The sequence below is a fragment of the Equus quagga genome, chromosome 10 (genome assembly GCF_021613505.1).
Source record: "Equus quagga isolate Etosha38 chromosome 10, UCLA_HA_Equagga_1.0, whole genome shotgun sequence".
Lineage (NCBI taxonomy): Eukaryota > Metazoa > Chordata > Mammalia > Perissodactyla > Equidae > Equus > Equus quagga.
This window is the reverse complement of record NC_060276.1, coordinates 29,530,918-29,547,458: the sequence shown is the minus strand read 5'-3', so window position 1 is coordinate 29,547,458 and position 16,541 is coordinate 29,530,918. Positions and strand designations below refer to the sequence as shown.

Sequence of the window (16,541 nt, the reverse complement as noted above, 5' to 3'; positions counted from 1 at the left end):
TAGCGCACAGATTCTGTAATGGTGATAAGCAATAACATGGAAAATTAATAAACCTCACTTGGGCTCCTTGTGCAGCAGAGAAGGGGACAATACGAATCCACATTCTAACACCATGCTACATAAAACCCTTAAAATAACAGTGAGTTTAAAAGCTTGTGAGTAATTGCGTGACAGTAGTCTGAGTACTTTAAAATGAAAATAAATAAACAAAACGCACTTTCTACAGTCCAGTCAAATTAGCTGTTGGCTGACTTTAGAAGATAAGGAGTAGCTTATTAACAAACTCCTTAAGGACACGTTCTCTTGCACTTAGAGTTTTAAAGATAGGGCTCCATGTTGAGTAAGTGCAAATGTTTAATGGCCTAACAGCAATTATTTATCAATACTAAAACTGATATAAGTTAAAATCAATTAGAGAAAAACATATTATCCATCAATATAATAAATTAGAAAATACATCAAAAATTACTATTGCTATGATTTTCAATCACAAAAGCGAGCTCTATAAGCTCTGGGAATTTTCTTGGCAATAATTCTCTGCAACCATGGCATTTCGTTTCCCAGAAGTAAAATTTAAGGGTCTCAACTAAAATAAGGCACGGTCCTCAGGAACCGGGTGACTGCTAGGTAGTTCACAGATTGGTAGTTGTATTTGCCCTCTCTTAGCTATTAAAAAAGGCTAAAAATGATTCAGTGGGGGATGTGTTTCTATGGAATGAAGACTTGCAGCTGTACAGGGTTACACATAGGTGTTACTTCTTAAGATCTAGCTCCCGTATTTAAAGGAAGGAAAAAATACTGAGCCTATACTAAAAGACTTCTAGAAGCTCAGACTATTTTTCCCCAGAATTCCATTTAAGAAGTGTGCTTGTATAAAATCATTAAGGTGAATAAAACTAGATTAAAATATATAACATTATCAAACAGGTTAAGGTATATATTGTTATCAAACACTATTATTGTCTGATGTCAGTTGATTACACAAAAGGCTTTTCTTAAATGATTCTGTGTTGTAAAATGCACCTGTACTGTTTTCCTCTCAACCTGCTTCCAGACCACATACTACATGACACCTCTCTCTAACAGCCAAAGTTTCCCATGCCTATACGACAGCTTCGTGAGTCTACTCTAAACAGCCTACATCAGAGTCTATCGCGGGAAAAGATCTGAACATTGGAAAATGTCTTACCCCAGATATGAGAAACACTTTGCAGAAGTCCAAAACCGGTAGAATCTGTAGAAAACTGGCAGCTTCCAGTGTGTCTTGAAGGTTGTCCATATTAAGAGAAAGCTTTGCAGTATAAATGAAATCAATAATTTTCCTTAAACCGACTTTGCTCACACCATGAAGCTTAATGCACATTAAATCTTGTTCTTTCATTCCACCTTAAACAAAAAGACATTCAATTAAACGGAGGTGGATAATTTAATTAAGGTCAAACTCACTTCTGCTGCTAATTAGATGCAAGGAAAATTTTATTCTTTGTAAGCATTCGTGTTAGAGTCAGGCTTCTGCATATTTTACAGTTACAAGAGAGCAGTTAAAAAGGAATATCTCTATACTAAAGGAGGTCGTATGTGATGCAAAGGCTTCCAAAACGTTCTGTCACTTCCTATCTTTTGATGGATTAAAGACTGTATTAGTAGGACCCAGAGTCTCAGATGGCCCATTCAGATACGTGTCTGGAAAAGAAGAGCTGTGAAACACAGGTGGGCGGAAGTATGAAAAAAGTACATCCATTTCCCAAGTTAAAAAAGTGCCACCAACAACCACACGTGCTGGGTGTCTATTCCTTTTGAAACTGTTTCTTGTAAAGACACAGGCGAGAAGGACTGAATCTCACTTTAGAAATAAGAACATTTAAACACGTATTTTTCATATTGTTTTACTGCAGATGCAGAGTTTAAAGAGTCAACCTACCTGTGAACATAGCCTTGAAGTAATCACTAGCAGAGGCCATCATGACTCTGTGCACAGGGAAGGCATCGTCTGTGTCACCCGGCATCAGGGTCACATCACAAAGCAATCCTTCAAGTCGAAGCTGGTCAAAGCCCTACAACAAGAACATGAGTTGTGCCACTAATCGAGGTAAAATGAGTATACAAATCTCTGTGTGCTAAAATTCTGTTTACATATTAATGTGCGTGCAACATGTCTGGTACATAAAGCCAACAGAATAATTACTCAGAAGAAGAAAAAAACTAAACAGCTTACTTGAGATGTGACAACATATATTTAATTCACTGTAGGGAAAAGATAAAATTAAGACTAATTTAGATTAAGAACAAATAAGGAAAGAGTATATTAATTTGCTTATTTAAACAATCATTGGCTTTTACCTTATTATTCACTTATTTATTTAATTTTGTGAGGAAGATTGTCACTGAGCTAACATCTGTGCCAATCTTCCTCTATTTTACATGGGATGCCTCCACAGCGTGGCTTGACAAGCAGTGCTGGGTTCACACCTGGGATCCGAACCTGCAAACCCTGGGCCACTGAAGTGGAGCGTGCAAACTTAACCACTACACCACCAGTCTGGACCTGGCTTTTATCTTATTTTGAAAAAAAAATTATCACATACACTTGCATTTTCCCATTTGCAGAATTAGGGTGTTATACTAATATTTCTTCCCACAATAATATATTAACAGCCCTTTTATAGTGCTGTCTGAGACACTTTATAGGTTTTTTTTTTGAGAAAGAAAAGTACTAAGCATCTGTATTAGCTGCAAGGTAGGAGCTCCTTTCTACCAGCTAGATTGTTCTATCTCTTTGACAATTAGGAATTGTGTTTTAGATACCCTTATACTCGGTACGTTGCTGCTGCTTGACCAATTATCTTCCAAGTTGCAAGTTTGGAATTTAATTAGCTTTGGAAAAAGGATCCCAGGGAGCCCCAACACGAGACATAATTGTCCCCAAATGCCTAGAGTCTAGTGGACAATCAAGAGGCTAACAGCCACAGTACAGAGGAGAGGCAGGGCTCTGGGAGAAGCAGGCCTGTTGAGGCGCTTCCACCCACTCCCTTGATGATCCCCACCAATTCAAACAGATAGTTGTTCCTCTGCTCTATTCTTGGGAGAACGAAACACTTTACATTTATAATAGGCTGGTAAAATGCACAAAAAGGGGATAATACACAATTTAACAATGAGGCTCAAAATGAAGATTTTGGCAAGATTGAGTCTGTAGTTTCAAACATGGAAACGTTATACTATAAAAAAAAATCATGAAGATACTCATACAAATTACTTTCTCATAATATAATGTAATGTAACACAAGAACTAATAGCAAAGCTTATTCTATGCCCTTCATATTTTAATGACCTCAAGTAAAACTTTTATTTAAAAAGTTCTGTTTCACGGATTTATGAAGCAAAAGGCATGACATATTGCTGAATGCAGTTTTAGAAATATTGATCCTACACATATGTATAATATAAACCTCAGCCTAAACATCATCTCATCATAATTTTTAAATTGCTTTTTAAAGAAAATGCCTGAATCTACAGAACTGGAACTTCAAAGATGTAATGTGATCCAGCCACTTTCTCTCTGGAGAGAGAGATAAATATTTTTAAATATTTATACATTATACATATACTTTAGAACAGCATTATGTATCACACTCTTCTTTCTCCAACAGTGATTGACATATGTTTTTGTTCACAAATATCAAATCTTTCACAAATGCCCCTTCTCCTTTGTAAACACAATCATTATACATCCCCACCCTCGCTATTTTCCACTCGCCATTGCTAAATCATCTGTCCCTGTTATTTAGGAAAGTCGAGGGAAAAAGAGGTGGCAATTTTAGGGGAATATTCTCATGCAGAAGGCAAGAAGTGGCTCTTTGAAGATTTACATATGGAGTCGAAGTTGCAGTAAGTTTAAAGTATTGCCTTTCAAATGTAGCTGAGCACTGAGAAGTAAGGAATGCGACCCCTGGTGGTGGGGTGGGATGGTCAAGCAACTGAGAAGGAGGGAACCATCAGCTAGCTGAACAGCCGAGGGACCGGCATATTTGAATTCCCCAGTGCTTGGCACACAGTTGGCACTTAATAAATGTTCAATTAATGCAAGAAGAAACAAACCAGATTTCACCCAGAAGCCACCACTCGGAATATATTTTTAAATCATGTAGTCACGTTGGGCAGAACTTTAATTTTGTGACAAGCTAACTAGAAACCAGGAACTTTATTTGTGAAACTTCTCCCAATAATAAGACAGATTGTATCTACAGTGCTTATTTGTGCTAAACTGTAAAGGGTAAGATGAGAGAAGAGGAATCGAACTAGGGTTTGAGGGGAAAAAGTTGGCTCCCAACAGCTTGGCTTTTTTCTCCCTCGGATAAATTTCAGGTTTAAAAAAAATGAAATACATGCTTGTTGTAAAAATATCTAGGGAGATAAATGGCAAACTAAAAGGTCACTTCTACTTCCTAGGAATAACTACTGTTAACAGTGTAGTCCATCTACTCCTAGGCCTCCCTCTATACATATACATAATCCACCTTTTGCTTGTCTGTATACGGGGTGTTTTAAAGTGGGACACTATACATACTGTTGTGCATTTTTAAAGTTCACTTGAGCACATAAGATAGACAGCCTTTGTCTCAGTACACACAAATCTATTTCATTCTTTTTAGTGGATGCTTAGTATTCCACAGTGGGGGCATGCTATAAATTATTCATCCATTCACTGAGGTTGTCGCTCGACTTTTACCAGTACAAGAAATGCTACAACGAACCTCCTTATACATATACTTACTCGTGTGAGTAGATCTTTGGGAGAGATCTTTGACGTGGAACTGTTAGTTTGAAGAATATGTACTTTTAAAGTTTTAATAGTGTAGGGGAGGAAGACATTTCCTCTTCCCAAATGGGGGTTCGTCTGGCCGGAGAACGAATTAAATTCACATGAGACAGAATAGCAAGAGAAAATTAAACAAAGCTTTATGAGGAACCATGGCCCGGGGCCTTTCTTCCCAAAGGAAGAAAGGGCACCAAAGAAGCGGGGTGCACATAGTGGTTATATACCCCCAAACAGGGTGTTTCACATGTGATTGAAATGTCCCTCCCACAATAGTCACAAGATTGCCCTGTCGGCACAGTGCTTGATGGACACAGCAGGTAGTGGTCTGCTGTCTCAGAGGGCGTAGCAGGAGGCTAGTCGATTGTCTGGAACTGGGCAGTCACAGGTGAGCGCAGCAATCAGTTCCTAGCCTAAGGAAAGATGCTTAATCCTTAAAGAAATGCCAACGTTGGGAGGGGGAGGGAAGTCAGTTACAGGAGGTTACCAGACTAGCACAATAAAATGCAGATTTTAAGTCCTTGCCTTTGGTATTGATTAAGAGTTTTTAGAGAGAAGGGCATCTCCTTTCTTCTTCCTGGTACAGAGAGGGAGGCACCTTTTACAGATAGAGATTTACCTTACAAATGTAAATGTGTCCTAAGGAAGGGCAAGTTCCATTCCTCAGAGCCTCCTTCCCTGTCCCAGTTTATCAAAAGCAATCAGCCTCAAATAATCCTGATGCCAAAGAGACATATCTTGGGGTGGCCAATTCCAGGTCCCCACAATAGCTACTGGCAAGTTAAAGCATTTGGTCTATCTTGGAAAATTCATCATACCTTGGGTACTGGCGAAAAAGGGAGATGTCAAGATACCAATGAGGTGAGACTAGGTACTGTATGCCGTCTTACTGTATTTTTATTCATCAAATAATTTTTGAATCTTCTTCTCTAAGGTATATGTAGATAATATCTTTGAAAGGCAATCATGGCTTACTCAGTCAAAAGCAATGATTGTATCCATTCAGTTATTTTCTTCCACTAAAAAAACCCCAAAAACCTACTTGGCTCATTTGCTAGCCCTCCTGTCTTGAAAATATTCCTACAAATATTTTACACTGTGAATTGAATAATGTCAGTAGGCACCATTTCTCCTACTTATTATTCCTTCTTTTTCTCTTTGAAAAAAGGTATGGCTACTACTTCCTGTATCATTGTCTGTGTCATTTCTCCTTTGCTTCGTATTCCGTTAAAACTGCTTGTCGAGGTACATACTCCATCCTCAAAAGCTGGACAGCTCAGCTAAGACACCAGGAGCTTTTACCCTCTTCACAAATTTGATCATTTTGCTTCCCTTTGCACTATCTTAAAAAAAAATCCTCTAACCTTTCTCAGAGTAATCTGGCATCCCAAAACAGAGGAAGCTGTGGCTCCTTAGACTACTTCTAGAACATTCTCAGTATCTTCTATTCTAAGCATGATTTATCTACCTTCGGTAAATTGCCTGCTTTTGTGAGGTTTTGCATTTATTTTCAGTGCATGTAAAGTAGTTTCCCTTTGTATATATTTCACAACCTTTATTTTCAAATGCATAAATGAATAATCCCACTATCCAGTTCCATATTTACCAATTTTATTCCTGATTATTGCCATCTTTATCCAACTAAGATCTGTCAATTCAGATTGTATTCATACAGATTCTAAATATCTTGTTTGCATCTTGATATCTGTATATCCTAGCTCTGTCTAAAGAGAAAAAAACTAAAGCTCCTTCTACAACATACTTTGTTGTATAGAAGAAGTCATTTCTGTAAAAACTTTTATACTCTAATCTTGTGGAGAATGCACACATTAAAAGAAAAGCAGAAGGATCCACAATTCTCATCTGCATTCTATATATCTAACTTTTGCTTTCATGCTTATAAATCTCTTCCCCTATTTAACTCTAGGAAGACTCTCAAAGGTAACCTGAACACTTAAAATGTGTCCTTTTATTATAAAAGCATCTTCTCCCACCAAATTTGTACTCATTCCTCTTGTCAGAATTCTATAAACTTTGATGTCTATTTTCATATGCTAATCCACTATACACCAATACAGCTCTGATTTATGCAAAATTGCTCAAAGTTTCCAATTAGTCTTTTAGAGTGTATTTAAAATGATTTGTTTCTTTAAACTCAACTTTTTTCTGCCTTAATCCTTATCTTACTTCTCTATTTTTCTATTTCTTCTGGGCCTTGGGTTCCATTTATGAGGGGACTGTCATCTGTTCTCAATTTCTTTACTCTAATATTTCCCTTTACCCCTTATACACCTCCCCATATCTTCTTTTTTTCTTTTTCTTCACATCCCTTTGGGGGAAAAAATAGCATTTAAAAAGGAGTTTTTCTCCTTTCTATACTAAACTTACCCAATGTATCAAAACGTCAAATACTATTAAGTAGAGGGAGGTCACATGTAGTACTCTGAAGAACTGAAACATTTCAAATGAGTTTGATACATTTTTAAATGGCCATATTAAAACAGAAGAGGATATGCACTGACATCACACAATGAGAATACAGAAACCAGATGAGCTACAAATAATTTATACCAAAAGTTGATTGGATGTCAATAGCTTTCAGATTAAATATAGTTCTCCCTCAGTATCTGCAGGGGATTGGTTCCAGGACAAACACGCACACTCCCACCCCTGCAGACACCAGAACCCACAGACGCTCAAGTCCCTTATATAAAATGGCATAGTATTTGCATTTAACATATGCACATCCTCCTGTATACTTTGTCATCTCTAGATTACTTATAATACCTAATGCAACGTAAATGCTATGTAAATAGTTGTTATACTGTATTGTTAAGGGAATAATGAGAAGAAAAGAAGTCTCATGTATTCAGTACAGACGCAACCACTGTAGGCCTCTAGGGTTGGCTGAATCTGCAAATACAGAACCCGCAGATACAGAGGGTGGACTGCAATGTCACTGTGAAAAAACCTAGATTGAATATCTCAGGTATTAAAAAGCAACCTGAGGGGCTGGCCCGGTAGCACAGTGGTTAAGTGCACACGTTCTACTTCCGTGGCCCGGGGTTCGAGGGTTCGGATCCCGGGTGCGGACATGGCACCGCTTGGCACGCCATGCTGTGGTAGGCGTCCTGTGTATAAAGTGGAGGAAGATGGGCACGGATGTTAGCTCAGGGCCAGTCTTCCTCAGCAAAAAGAGAAGGATTGGCAGCAGTTAGCTCAGGGCTAATCTTCCTCAATAAAAAAAAAAAAAAATCAACCTGATAAGCAAATCTTTCCACTAAGTGCTGCATTGGAAATAACTTACTAGCATATTCTATCTAGTTTTGATCAGTGTAATTTCAAAAAGGAAGTGGAGTAAAAAGGAAATGCATCCTGAGAAGAGCAATAAAATTTATTAATGGAAAATATGTTTTATGAACAAAGATTAAGGAACTCAAGTAGAGAAGGTTAAGGAATGGGTTTACTCCAATATTTAAGTAAATGTAGTGCATTTGATCAAAACAATAACATGGTCCTGATTTTATAAGACTGCTCTTCATTTAATTCAGAGGGCAGAAAAGGAACAGATGCATGTTTAAAGTAAAAGAGAAATAAAAGTTTATGTATAGATTGGATATAAAAGCTTATATTAATATTAAAGTCTGCTTTCATTATATAAATTGCTTAGAGTTTAAAAACTTCTAATGGCTTTCTAATACTGCATTATATCACAATATAAGACTTGAAAGACTTCTCTAATCTGGCCCCAACTCAACTGTTCACTTACTTTTCACTTTTTCCCTAAGTGCTCTGACCCATCTTATCAGGTTGTTGTCCAGACTGTCTCATTGGCAAAACCCAGGCTTATTCTTTTTCTAGTACCTTTATTTATGTCATTATTTTTCATGTAGAATGTCCTTTCTTCAAAGCCTAGTTCAAATTTGACCTCCTTCGTAAAGCTATCTCTAACCAAATCTCTAAAATAATTAGGTGCCGTTCGTCAGGGTCTCACAATTTAGCATTTAATTATATTTTATACATTTCGCTTTCCAGTGAAGATGAAGTAACAGGGACTGAAGTTACCTTACCTCTTGAAACAACTTGAAAACAGACAAAATATATGGGAAAAAAAAGTTTAAGACTGGATGAAGGAGAAAGATCTGTGAAAGATGAGAAACAAGTTAGATGAGCCCCATGATTGCTTATTGCCTGGTTTCCAGATGGAGGTACAGGGAGTGGGAACCAAGGTGAAGCCCAGCATTCTCCCCTGAGTGAGTGCCTAGGGAGGTCAAGGCAGCTAGGTTTGTACAGCAGAACACAAGAGGAGAGATCCGCACAGAGAGAGGACTACCGAGATCTAAAAACAGGCCCCCTCAAGTATTCAGGTGAGTACACTGATAGGTGTATTTGTCCGGGGAAAGAACTACCCAAAAGGAGCATGAGGAGCACTCTTCAAGGCCTCCCAAGGGCTGGGAATAGCTCCTATTCAAACCACAAGAGTGGAAACCTTACAATCCTGGGGCCTGCAGTGGAGTACTCAAAAGGATTTGCCTCAGTACTGGGAAAAAGTTTGCCCTGGAATAAATGCCGCTCTGGTTCCACCTCACAAAGCTTAAAAGTGAATACAAACATGTTAATGATAGCAGAAGAATTGGGGAAGAAAATTGGAATGTAAAGTACTACCAAACTGACAGTGAGTCCTTCAGTTGACCTCCTACTTTTTCCCCAATATACCCCAGCCTGGACTTCAGGCTTCAAGTTACCTGGAGGCAGTCATCCGGGAGCAGAGAAAGCTTGACTTCTGGCTGGAATACCAGGAAAAAAGGATTCTTAAAGCGCAGAAAGAGTGGAGAAAATCCATTGTACTTTTTTTTTCCTCTGCTCTCTTGAACCCCAATCCCCAGGCAATTCCAAGGTAGTAGTGGCGGCAACAGCGACAGTGGCGACAGTGGGGATGGCAAATGCCTAAAGTTCTGAGGGAGAAGAATCTTCCTTTTTGATCAGAGGAGTTGTGATAGTTCCTCTTCAGTGAATACATCTCTGTATTTGGACCAGGATACCAGTTCAGTCCTGGGAGGTATATGGTAGAGCAGGACAAATAAAGCCCCATCTTTCAGGCCAGAGGACCAAAATGAGAGCCCCAGGGAACTGGGAAGTACTGGGGAGATGGTCAAGATGGAGGAGCATGGAAAAGAGACCCCACAAAACTCCATACCACGGAATACTGCTTCCCAATAAAGAGGAACAAATTATTGATACACACAACAAACCGGATGGATCTCAAAGATATTAGATGAAGTCAAAGAAGCCAGTCTCAAAGGCTTATAGACTGTATGATGCCATGTATATAATATCCTCACAAAGACAAAAATGCAGTGACAGAAAACAGATCAGTAGTTTCCAGGGTATACAGGTGGGGATGAGTGTGGCCATCAAGGGGTAACAGAGAGTATGTTGGGGTAATGGAACAGTCCTGTATCACAATCGTGGTGTGATTACACAAAACAGTATATTTGTTAAAACTCATAAATGTATAGACCAATAAAAACATCTATTCTACTGTATATTAATTTAAAAATAAAAAAGTCAAAAGACGTCAGAAGATATGGCAAGCTAACAATAATTAAAGGAAAGCTGGCTTGACTATAATATCAGACAAAATATATTTCAAAGCAAAGAATATTTATTATCAATCTGATAAAAGATTGCAGCTTCTTGCTTAAGAAACTAGAAATAGAAGAGCAAATTAAGAGGAGAATGGAAATAATAAAGATCAGAGTGGAGATTAATGAACTATAAAACAGAACAATAAAGAAAAAGCAATAAATCCAAAAAGCTGGTTCTTTGACAAGATCCATACATCTGATAAAACTCTAGCCAGACTGATTAGGGAAAAAAAGAGAAAAAAACACAAATTACCAATAGCAGGATTGAGAGAGGTGATTATTACTACAGATTGTATAGATATTAAAAGGATAATAAAGAAATATGAACAACTGTTTGCCAATAAATTTGACAATTTAGTGAAAATGAACAAATTCTTGGAAAGACACAAGCTACTAAAGATTACTCTTGAAGAAGTAAATAATCTGAATAGCCATATGTCTATTATAAATGTGAATTTTCACCAGTGAATTCTACCAAACATTTAAGGAAGAAATAATACCAATTCTACACAAACATATTCAGAAAATTAAGAGGAGGGAACGCGTCCCAACTCATTCTACAAAGCCAGCATCATCCTAATACCAAAACCAGACAAAGATAATAAAAAATCCCTCATGGGCATAGATGCAAAAGTTCCAAAAATTTTAGCAAATCCAATTTGATAGTACATCGTGACCAAGTGGGGTTTATTCCTGCAATCTATTGTTGCTTTAGCATTCAAAAATCAATCAATATAATTTGCAATGTTTATAGACTAATAAAGAAAAATGATAAGATAATCTCAATAGGTGCAAAAAAGCATTTGACAAAATCCAACATCTATTTCTGATTAAAAAAAAAAACTCTCAGCAAACTAGGAACAGAAAGGAACTTCCTCAAAGCTATAGCTAATATCATATTTTTTTTTTAAAGATTTTATTTTTTCCTTTTTCTCCCCAAAGCCCCCCGGTACATAGCTGTATATTCTTTGTTGTGGGTCCTTCTAGTTGTGGCATGTGGGATGCTGCCTCAGCGTGGCTCGATGAGCAGTGTCATGTCCGCGCCCAGGATTCGAACGAACGAAACACTGGGCCGCCTGCAGCAGAGCGCGCAAACTTAACCGCTCGGCCACAGGGCCAGCCCCGCTAATATCATATTTAATGGTCAAAGACTGAATGTTCCCCCTACCAAAATCAGGAACAAAGCAAGAATGTACACTCTAATCACTTCTATTCAACATTTTTCTGGAGTTCCTACCCAGTGCAATAGGGCAAGAAAACAAATCAAAAGGCATCAGATTGTCCTTACTTATAGGCAAAATGATTATCCATGTAGAAAATCCTACGAATCTACAAAAAACTCCCGGAACTAATAAGTTAGTTTATCAAGGTTGCAAGATACAATATCGATAATCAATAACAAACTGTATTACTATATACCAGCAACAAACAATCAGAAACTGAAATTATGTATTACAGCATATTTGACTCTCAGTTGGTATGTGCTAGTCCTCTCTACACTTCAACACATGCTAAATAACCAAAAACACTCATTCGAAAGAACAGGGTAATAATACACTAAAGTAACATAAAAGGAAAGGTGAAAGACTCTCTTCCAACTTATATCTTAAAGACACACACTCAGTTGGAAGTATTAGAATGCCTATTGTACCCTAACCTAAGTACACAAAGTGCTATTCCCTAGAAAAATTATACATTCATTTCTCTATATTCTAGATGCCATTCAGGAAACTGAAATAAATAAAAAGTACCATTTTAATAAAAACTTCAAAAATCTAGATTATTTGAGGTCTTCTTTTATAAAATATAACTTATCTTAAAATCGTTATGCCTCCCTTTCTTATGTTAACAATACATTTTTAAAGTTGTTTATCTTATGATCATAAAGTTTTAAAATAGGGTACAGTTCATCAATATGACATGATCAGCAACCCAAACGTTTACCTTAGGATAACCATGTCATGAAGTTAGCCCACTGGAAGGCAACACAAGTTAATTTGCATAGGCCCTTGGGATAACCCATTTCTTTAACATTCTATTACGTAGATAATAATTTGAGACTATAAAATGATATCTTTCATTGACTTTACAAGCCAAATTGGACAAAGAATATAAATAGATAAAATGAAGGAAAATATGGAAAGAGTAATCTGGTAGGCACCAATCTTAACATGAGAAAATACCAATTAGGAGCCTAGACATCCAGGGTAGGGAGACATTTTCAAGCTTTGTAGGTTTGAGTAACCAGAGCCAACAATCAAGAAATGATTGTCTCCACCTAGGAAAGCATTCTATAATTAACATATACTGCCATCAGCTAAAACATGGTACTCTAGTTATGGCCTCCTTGTCCTAACAAGGATGCTTCCAACTGGTGGTTAACATTTTTTTCTCTCTGCTTTGTTTGTTTGATTTAGTTTTTTCCAATTTTGGCAGGGGAAGAGAAGAAGGGCAGGCAGGCAGGAAGACATTCTGCATAATTCTGCTATTTCTATTAAGAATAAAATTTTCATTATATCATTCATGCCAAATCATCTTTTAGCCCTTGTTAGTTTATGTTCTTACACTTTTCATTGACTTAGGAAAACAATATTTGTAGACATTATATTTAAAAAGATAATATAGTTTAGAATAAGAGTAGAAGAAATACAAACACAAATTTACAGTCAGAAAACCTGTGTTCAAGTCCTAGTTTTTGTGACTTATTGACTAAATGATTTGGGCAAGCCTCCTAACTTCCCTGAGCTTCAGTTTCTTAATCTATAAAACGGAGACAATGATTCTTGCCTTTTCTACTTCACAATACTGTTTCAAGTATCAGTGAGGCAAGTAAACATGAAAGTGATTTACAACTGCCATCCAAATTCATTTATTCCACAAACAATACCAACAAGAGCAGTGAAAAGCATTGAGTACTTCCCCTGTGCAGGTACTGGACTAGGCTCTTTGTATTAACTCTTTTAATGATAATAATAATGTTAATAACAAATAACAATAATAATAATAATGGACATTTATTAAGCGGTCACCATGTACCCCAGCACTAGATCATAGGCACAGAGAAACAACAAATTAGATCCCGGATCTTGCAGATCTCACTCATAGGTGATATCAACAAGGGCAAGGAGGGAGGAATAGAGGGAGCCATTAACTGCCTGGGTCAACACAAACTCCAGCTTTAAAAGGCACTGAAAGTAGCTGTCCAGGGAACAGATCCATGGGGAGAAACTGTTTTAAGAAGTCTCACTCTGCAGGATTACCCCGCTGCATAACTGTAGTGGGAAGGACATGAGTTTAGGCCAAAACTGGAATCCTAGTTTTACCCCTTACTGTTTAAGATAGATCATTATGAATAAGTAGGGGTTTTACTAGACAGAAAAAGTAAAGTAAGGGCATTCCAGGGAGAGAGAATGGGTGCAAATACACTGAAGTGTGAAGGAATAATATACGTTTAGAGAATAGTGAAAAATCAGAATTCTTCCAGGCATTTGCCTTGACTATCTGTCCTATTAACTCTACTAAGGTAATGCAGTAGCAAAGATTATATGGTCAAATGGATAAAGTATTGAAGATTGGCAGGGGCCGGCTCCGTGGCCAAGTGGTTGGGTTCATGCGCTCCACTGCGGCGGCCCAGGGTTCAGATCCTGAGCGCGGACATGGCACTGCTCATCAGGCCAAGTTGAGACGGCGTCCCATGTCCCACAAGTAGAAGTACCTGCAACTAAGATATACAACTGTGTACAGGGGCTGTTGGGGGAGATACAGCAGGAAAAAAAAAAAGATTGGCAACAGTTGTTAGCCCAGGTGCCAATCCTTAAAAAAAAAAAAAGAAGAAGAAGAAGATTGGCAGAGTAGTTATGGCAGAAAAACAAGGAACCATAAAACTGAAGGTGCTGGGAGAAAATACTTGCAAAAAATGTATCTGACAAGGGACTTATATCTAGAACATATAAATAACTCTTAAAACTGAATAATAAAAAAATAACAACTAAAATATGGAGAACTGATCTGAATAGACAGTTCTCCAAAGAGGATATATAAATGGCCATAAACACAAATGAAAAGGTGCTCAGTATCATTAGTCATCAGGAAAATACAAATCAAAACCAGGAGATACCACTTCACACTTTCCAGTATGGCTATAATAAAAAAAGACAGATAATACTTGTTGGTGAGACTATGGAAAAATTGGAACCCTCAGACATTGTCAATGGGAATGTAAACTGGTGCAGCCACTTTGGAAAACGCTCTGACAGTTGTTCAAAAGATTAAACATAGAATTACTATATGACCCAGCAATTCTACTCTTAGGTATCTATGAAAGATAAATGAAAACATGTCTACACAGACACCTGTACATGAATGTTCATAGCAGAATTATTCATAATAGCCAAAAAGTGGAAACAATCCAAATGTTCATCAATGGATGAATGGATTTAAAAAATGTGGTATATCCATACAATGGAATATTACTCAGTCATGAAAAGGAAAAAAGTACTGATGCACGCTACGTGACTAAATCTTGAAAACACCATGCTAAGTAAAAAAAAACCAGTCACAAAAGACCACATACTGTATGATTCCATTTATATGAAATCTTCAGAATAGGCAAATCTATAGAGACAGAGAAAAGATTAACAATTGCCTAGAGCTAGGAAAGAGGTTGGGAGTAGATGGGGAGTGACTGCTAATGCATACAACGTAATAATAGAGAAATGAAAATGTTCTGCAATGGATTGCGGTGACATTTGCAAAACCCTGTGAATATACTAAAAAACATTGAAGAGTACACTTTAAATGGGTGAGTTATATGGTAGATAAATTCTACCTCCCTAAAGCTGTTATTTTTTAAAAAGTGAAGGTGCTAGGAAGGGTGTGATTCAATTAATTCCCCTAGGATGGGGTAGCAAAAGATGTTAACAACCTAGGATAATAGGCGAAGTCAAAAGATGGAAGTTTTCCATGAGAAGTAACCATGGCTGTAGTAGTAGCAAAGGAGTGAGGAAAATGAAATAATCCTTGATTTTACCAATTACTACTTAGGCAAACCCTGGTTCATCTTCCTTACTTGAGTAAAAGTAATTTGCACTGCTAACGCCATCACGGATTCTCCTGGGATTTGCTCAAGGTTCTAGGAATCCAAGCCTATTAGTTACAAAAATTCTTTCTAGGGACTTTGTTTGACAGCTCAGTTTGTTGAAGCCTATTTAATGGAGACAACTAATCTGCTAGAGCAGATCAAGCCAACCAGATGGACGCCTTATTTGGCATACCCGTCGCTTCTGATCAGCTACATTTCCTCTGACGCCTTCCCTGTTTGGCTCAAATGAAAGGGAAATAAATGGATATTTATTAGGCACCTTACTTTCCCATGAATTGTCACATTTAATCCTCACATCTCTTACCCATATTACAGATAAGGAAACTGGCCCAGAGAGGGTAAGATAAAAGACTTTGCCAAAGTCACATAACTAGCCGGTAAGTGGTAAAACTGATTCCAGTTTTGGCCTAAACTCACGCCCTTTCCACTACAGTTATGCAGTGGGGCAATCCTGCAGAGTGAAACTTCTTAGAACAGTTTCTCCCCAGGGATCTGCTCCCCTGACAGCTACTTTCAATGCCTTTTGAAACTAGAGTTTGTATGATTGCTAATTTTAAAACAATGATAACATTTACACATTAAACACTTCTCTAGCTTGTTCCCATCACAACTACACACGTAAGATTAGGTACAAAAACAAAGTCCATGTTGGTGTGTGTACTTAAAAACCTCAGTTTGTGAGAACATAATTTTTAATAGACTTTTAAAGAGACATCCAAAGTTCTTCAATAGAAATATAGAGTGGTAGCTCTACGCCACCACGGAAAATATTATAATAACATTAACTAATCAGTTGAAGAAAGATCATCCTCACTTAATACAACTCTCATGTTCCTTTCACATCACTGTTCCCACCACCAGCCTGGACCGACAGAGGCTGAGCTAAAACGTGACAGAGCTGGGGGTTCTAAGACCCAGCTACACTTGTTTAGTCAACCATTATGTTTTTTAAATTACACAGGCTATACATAAATAT

General features: G+C 37.5%; 1 protein-coding gene across 3 annotated transcripts in view; it reads right to left on the bottom strand.

Annotated features, from left to right (window-relative positions):
- The window catches only part of KLHL13 (kelch like family member 13), a 183,894-nt gene that overhangs the window by 17,645 nt on the left and 149,708 nt on the right, over nucleotides 1–16,541 (bottom strand). For all 3 annotated transcript variants that reach the window (XM_046672638.1, XM_046672640.1, XM_046672639.1), the window contains 2 exons: nucleotides 1,922–2,054; nucleotides 1,190–1,386 (listed from right to left, as the gene is read on the bottom strand). In XM_046672638.1, the coding sequence (XP_046528594.1) occupies nucleotides 1,190–1,386; nucleotides 1,922–2,054 (330 nt within the window). The remainder of the gene's footprint in view (nucleotides 1–1,189; nucleotides 1,387–1,921; nucleotides 2,055–16,541) is intronic.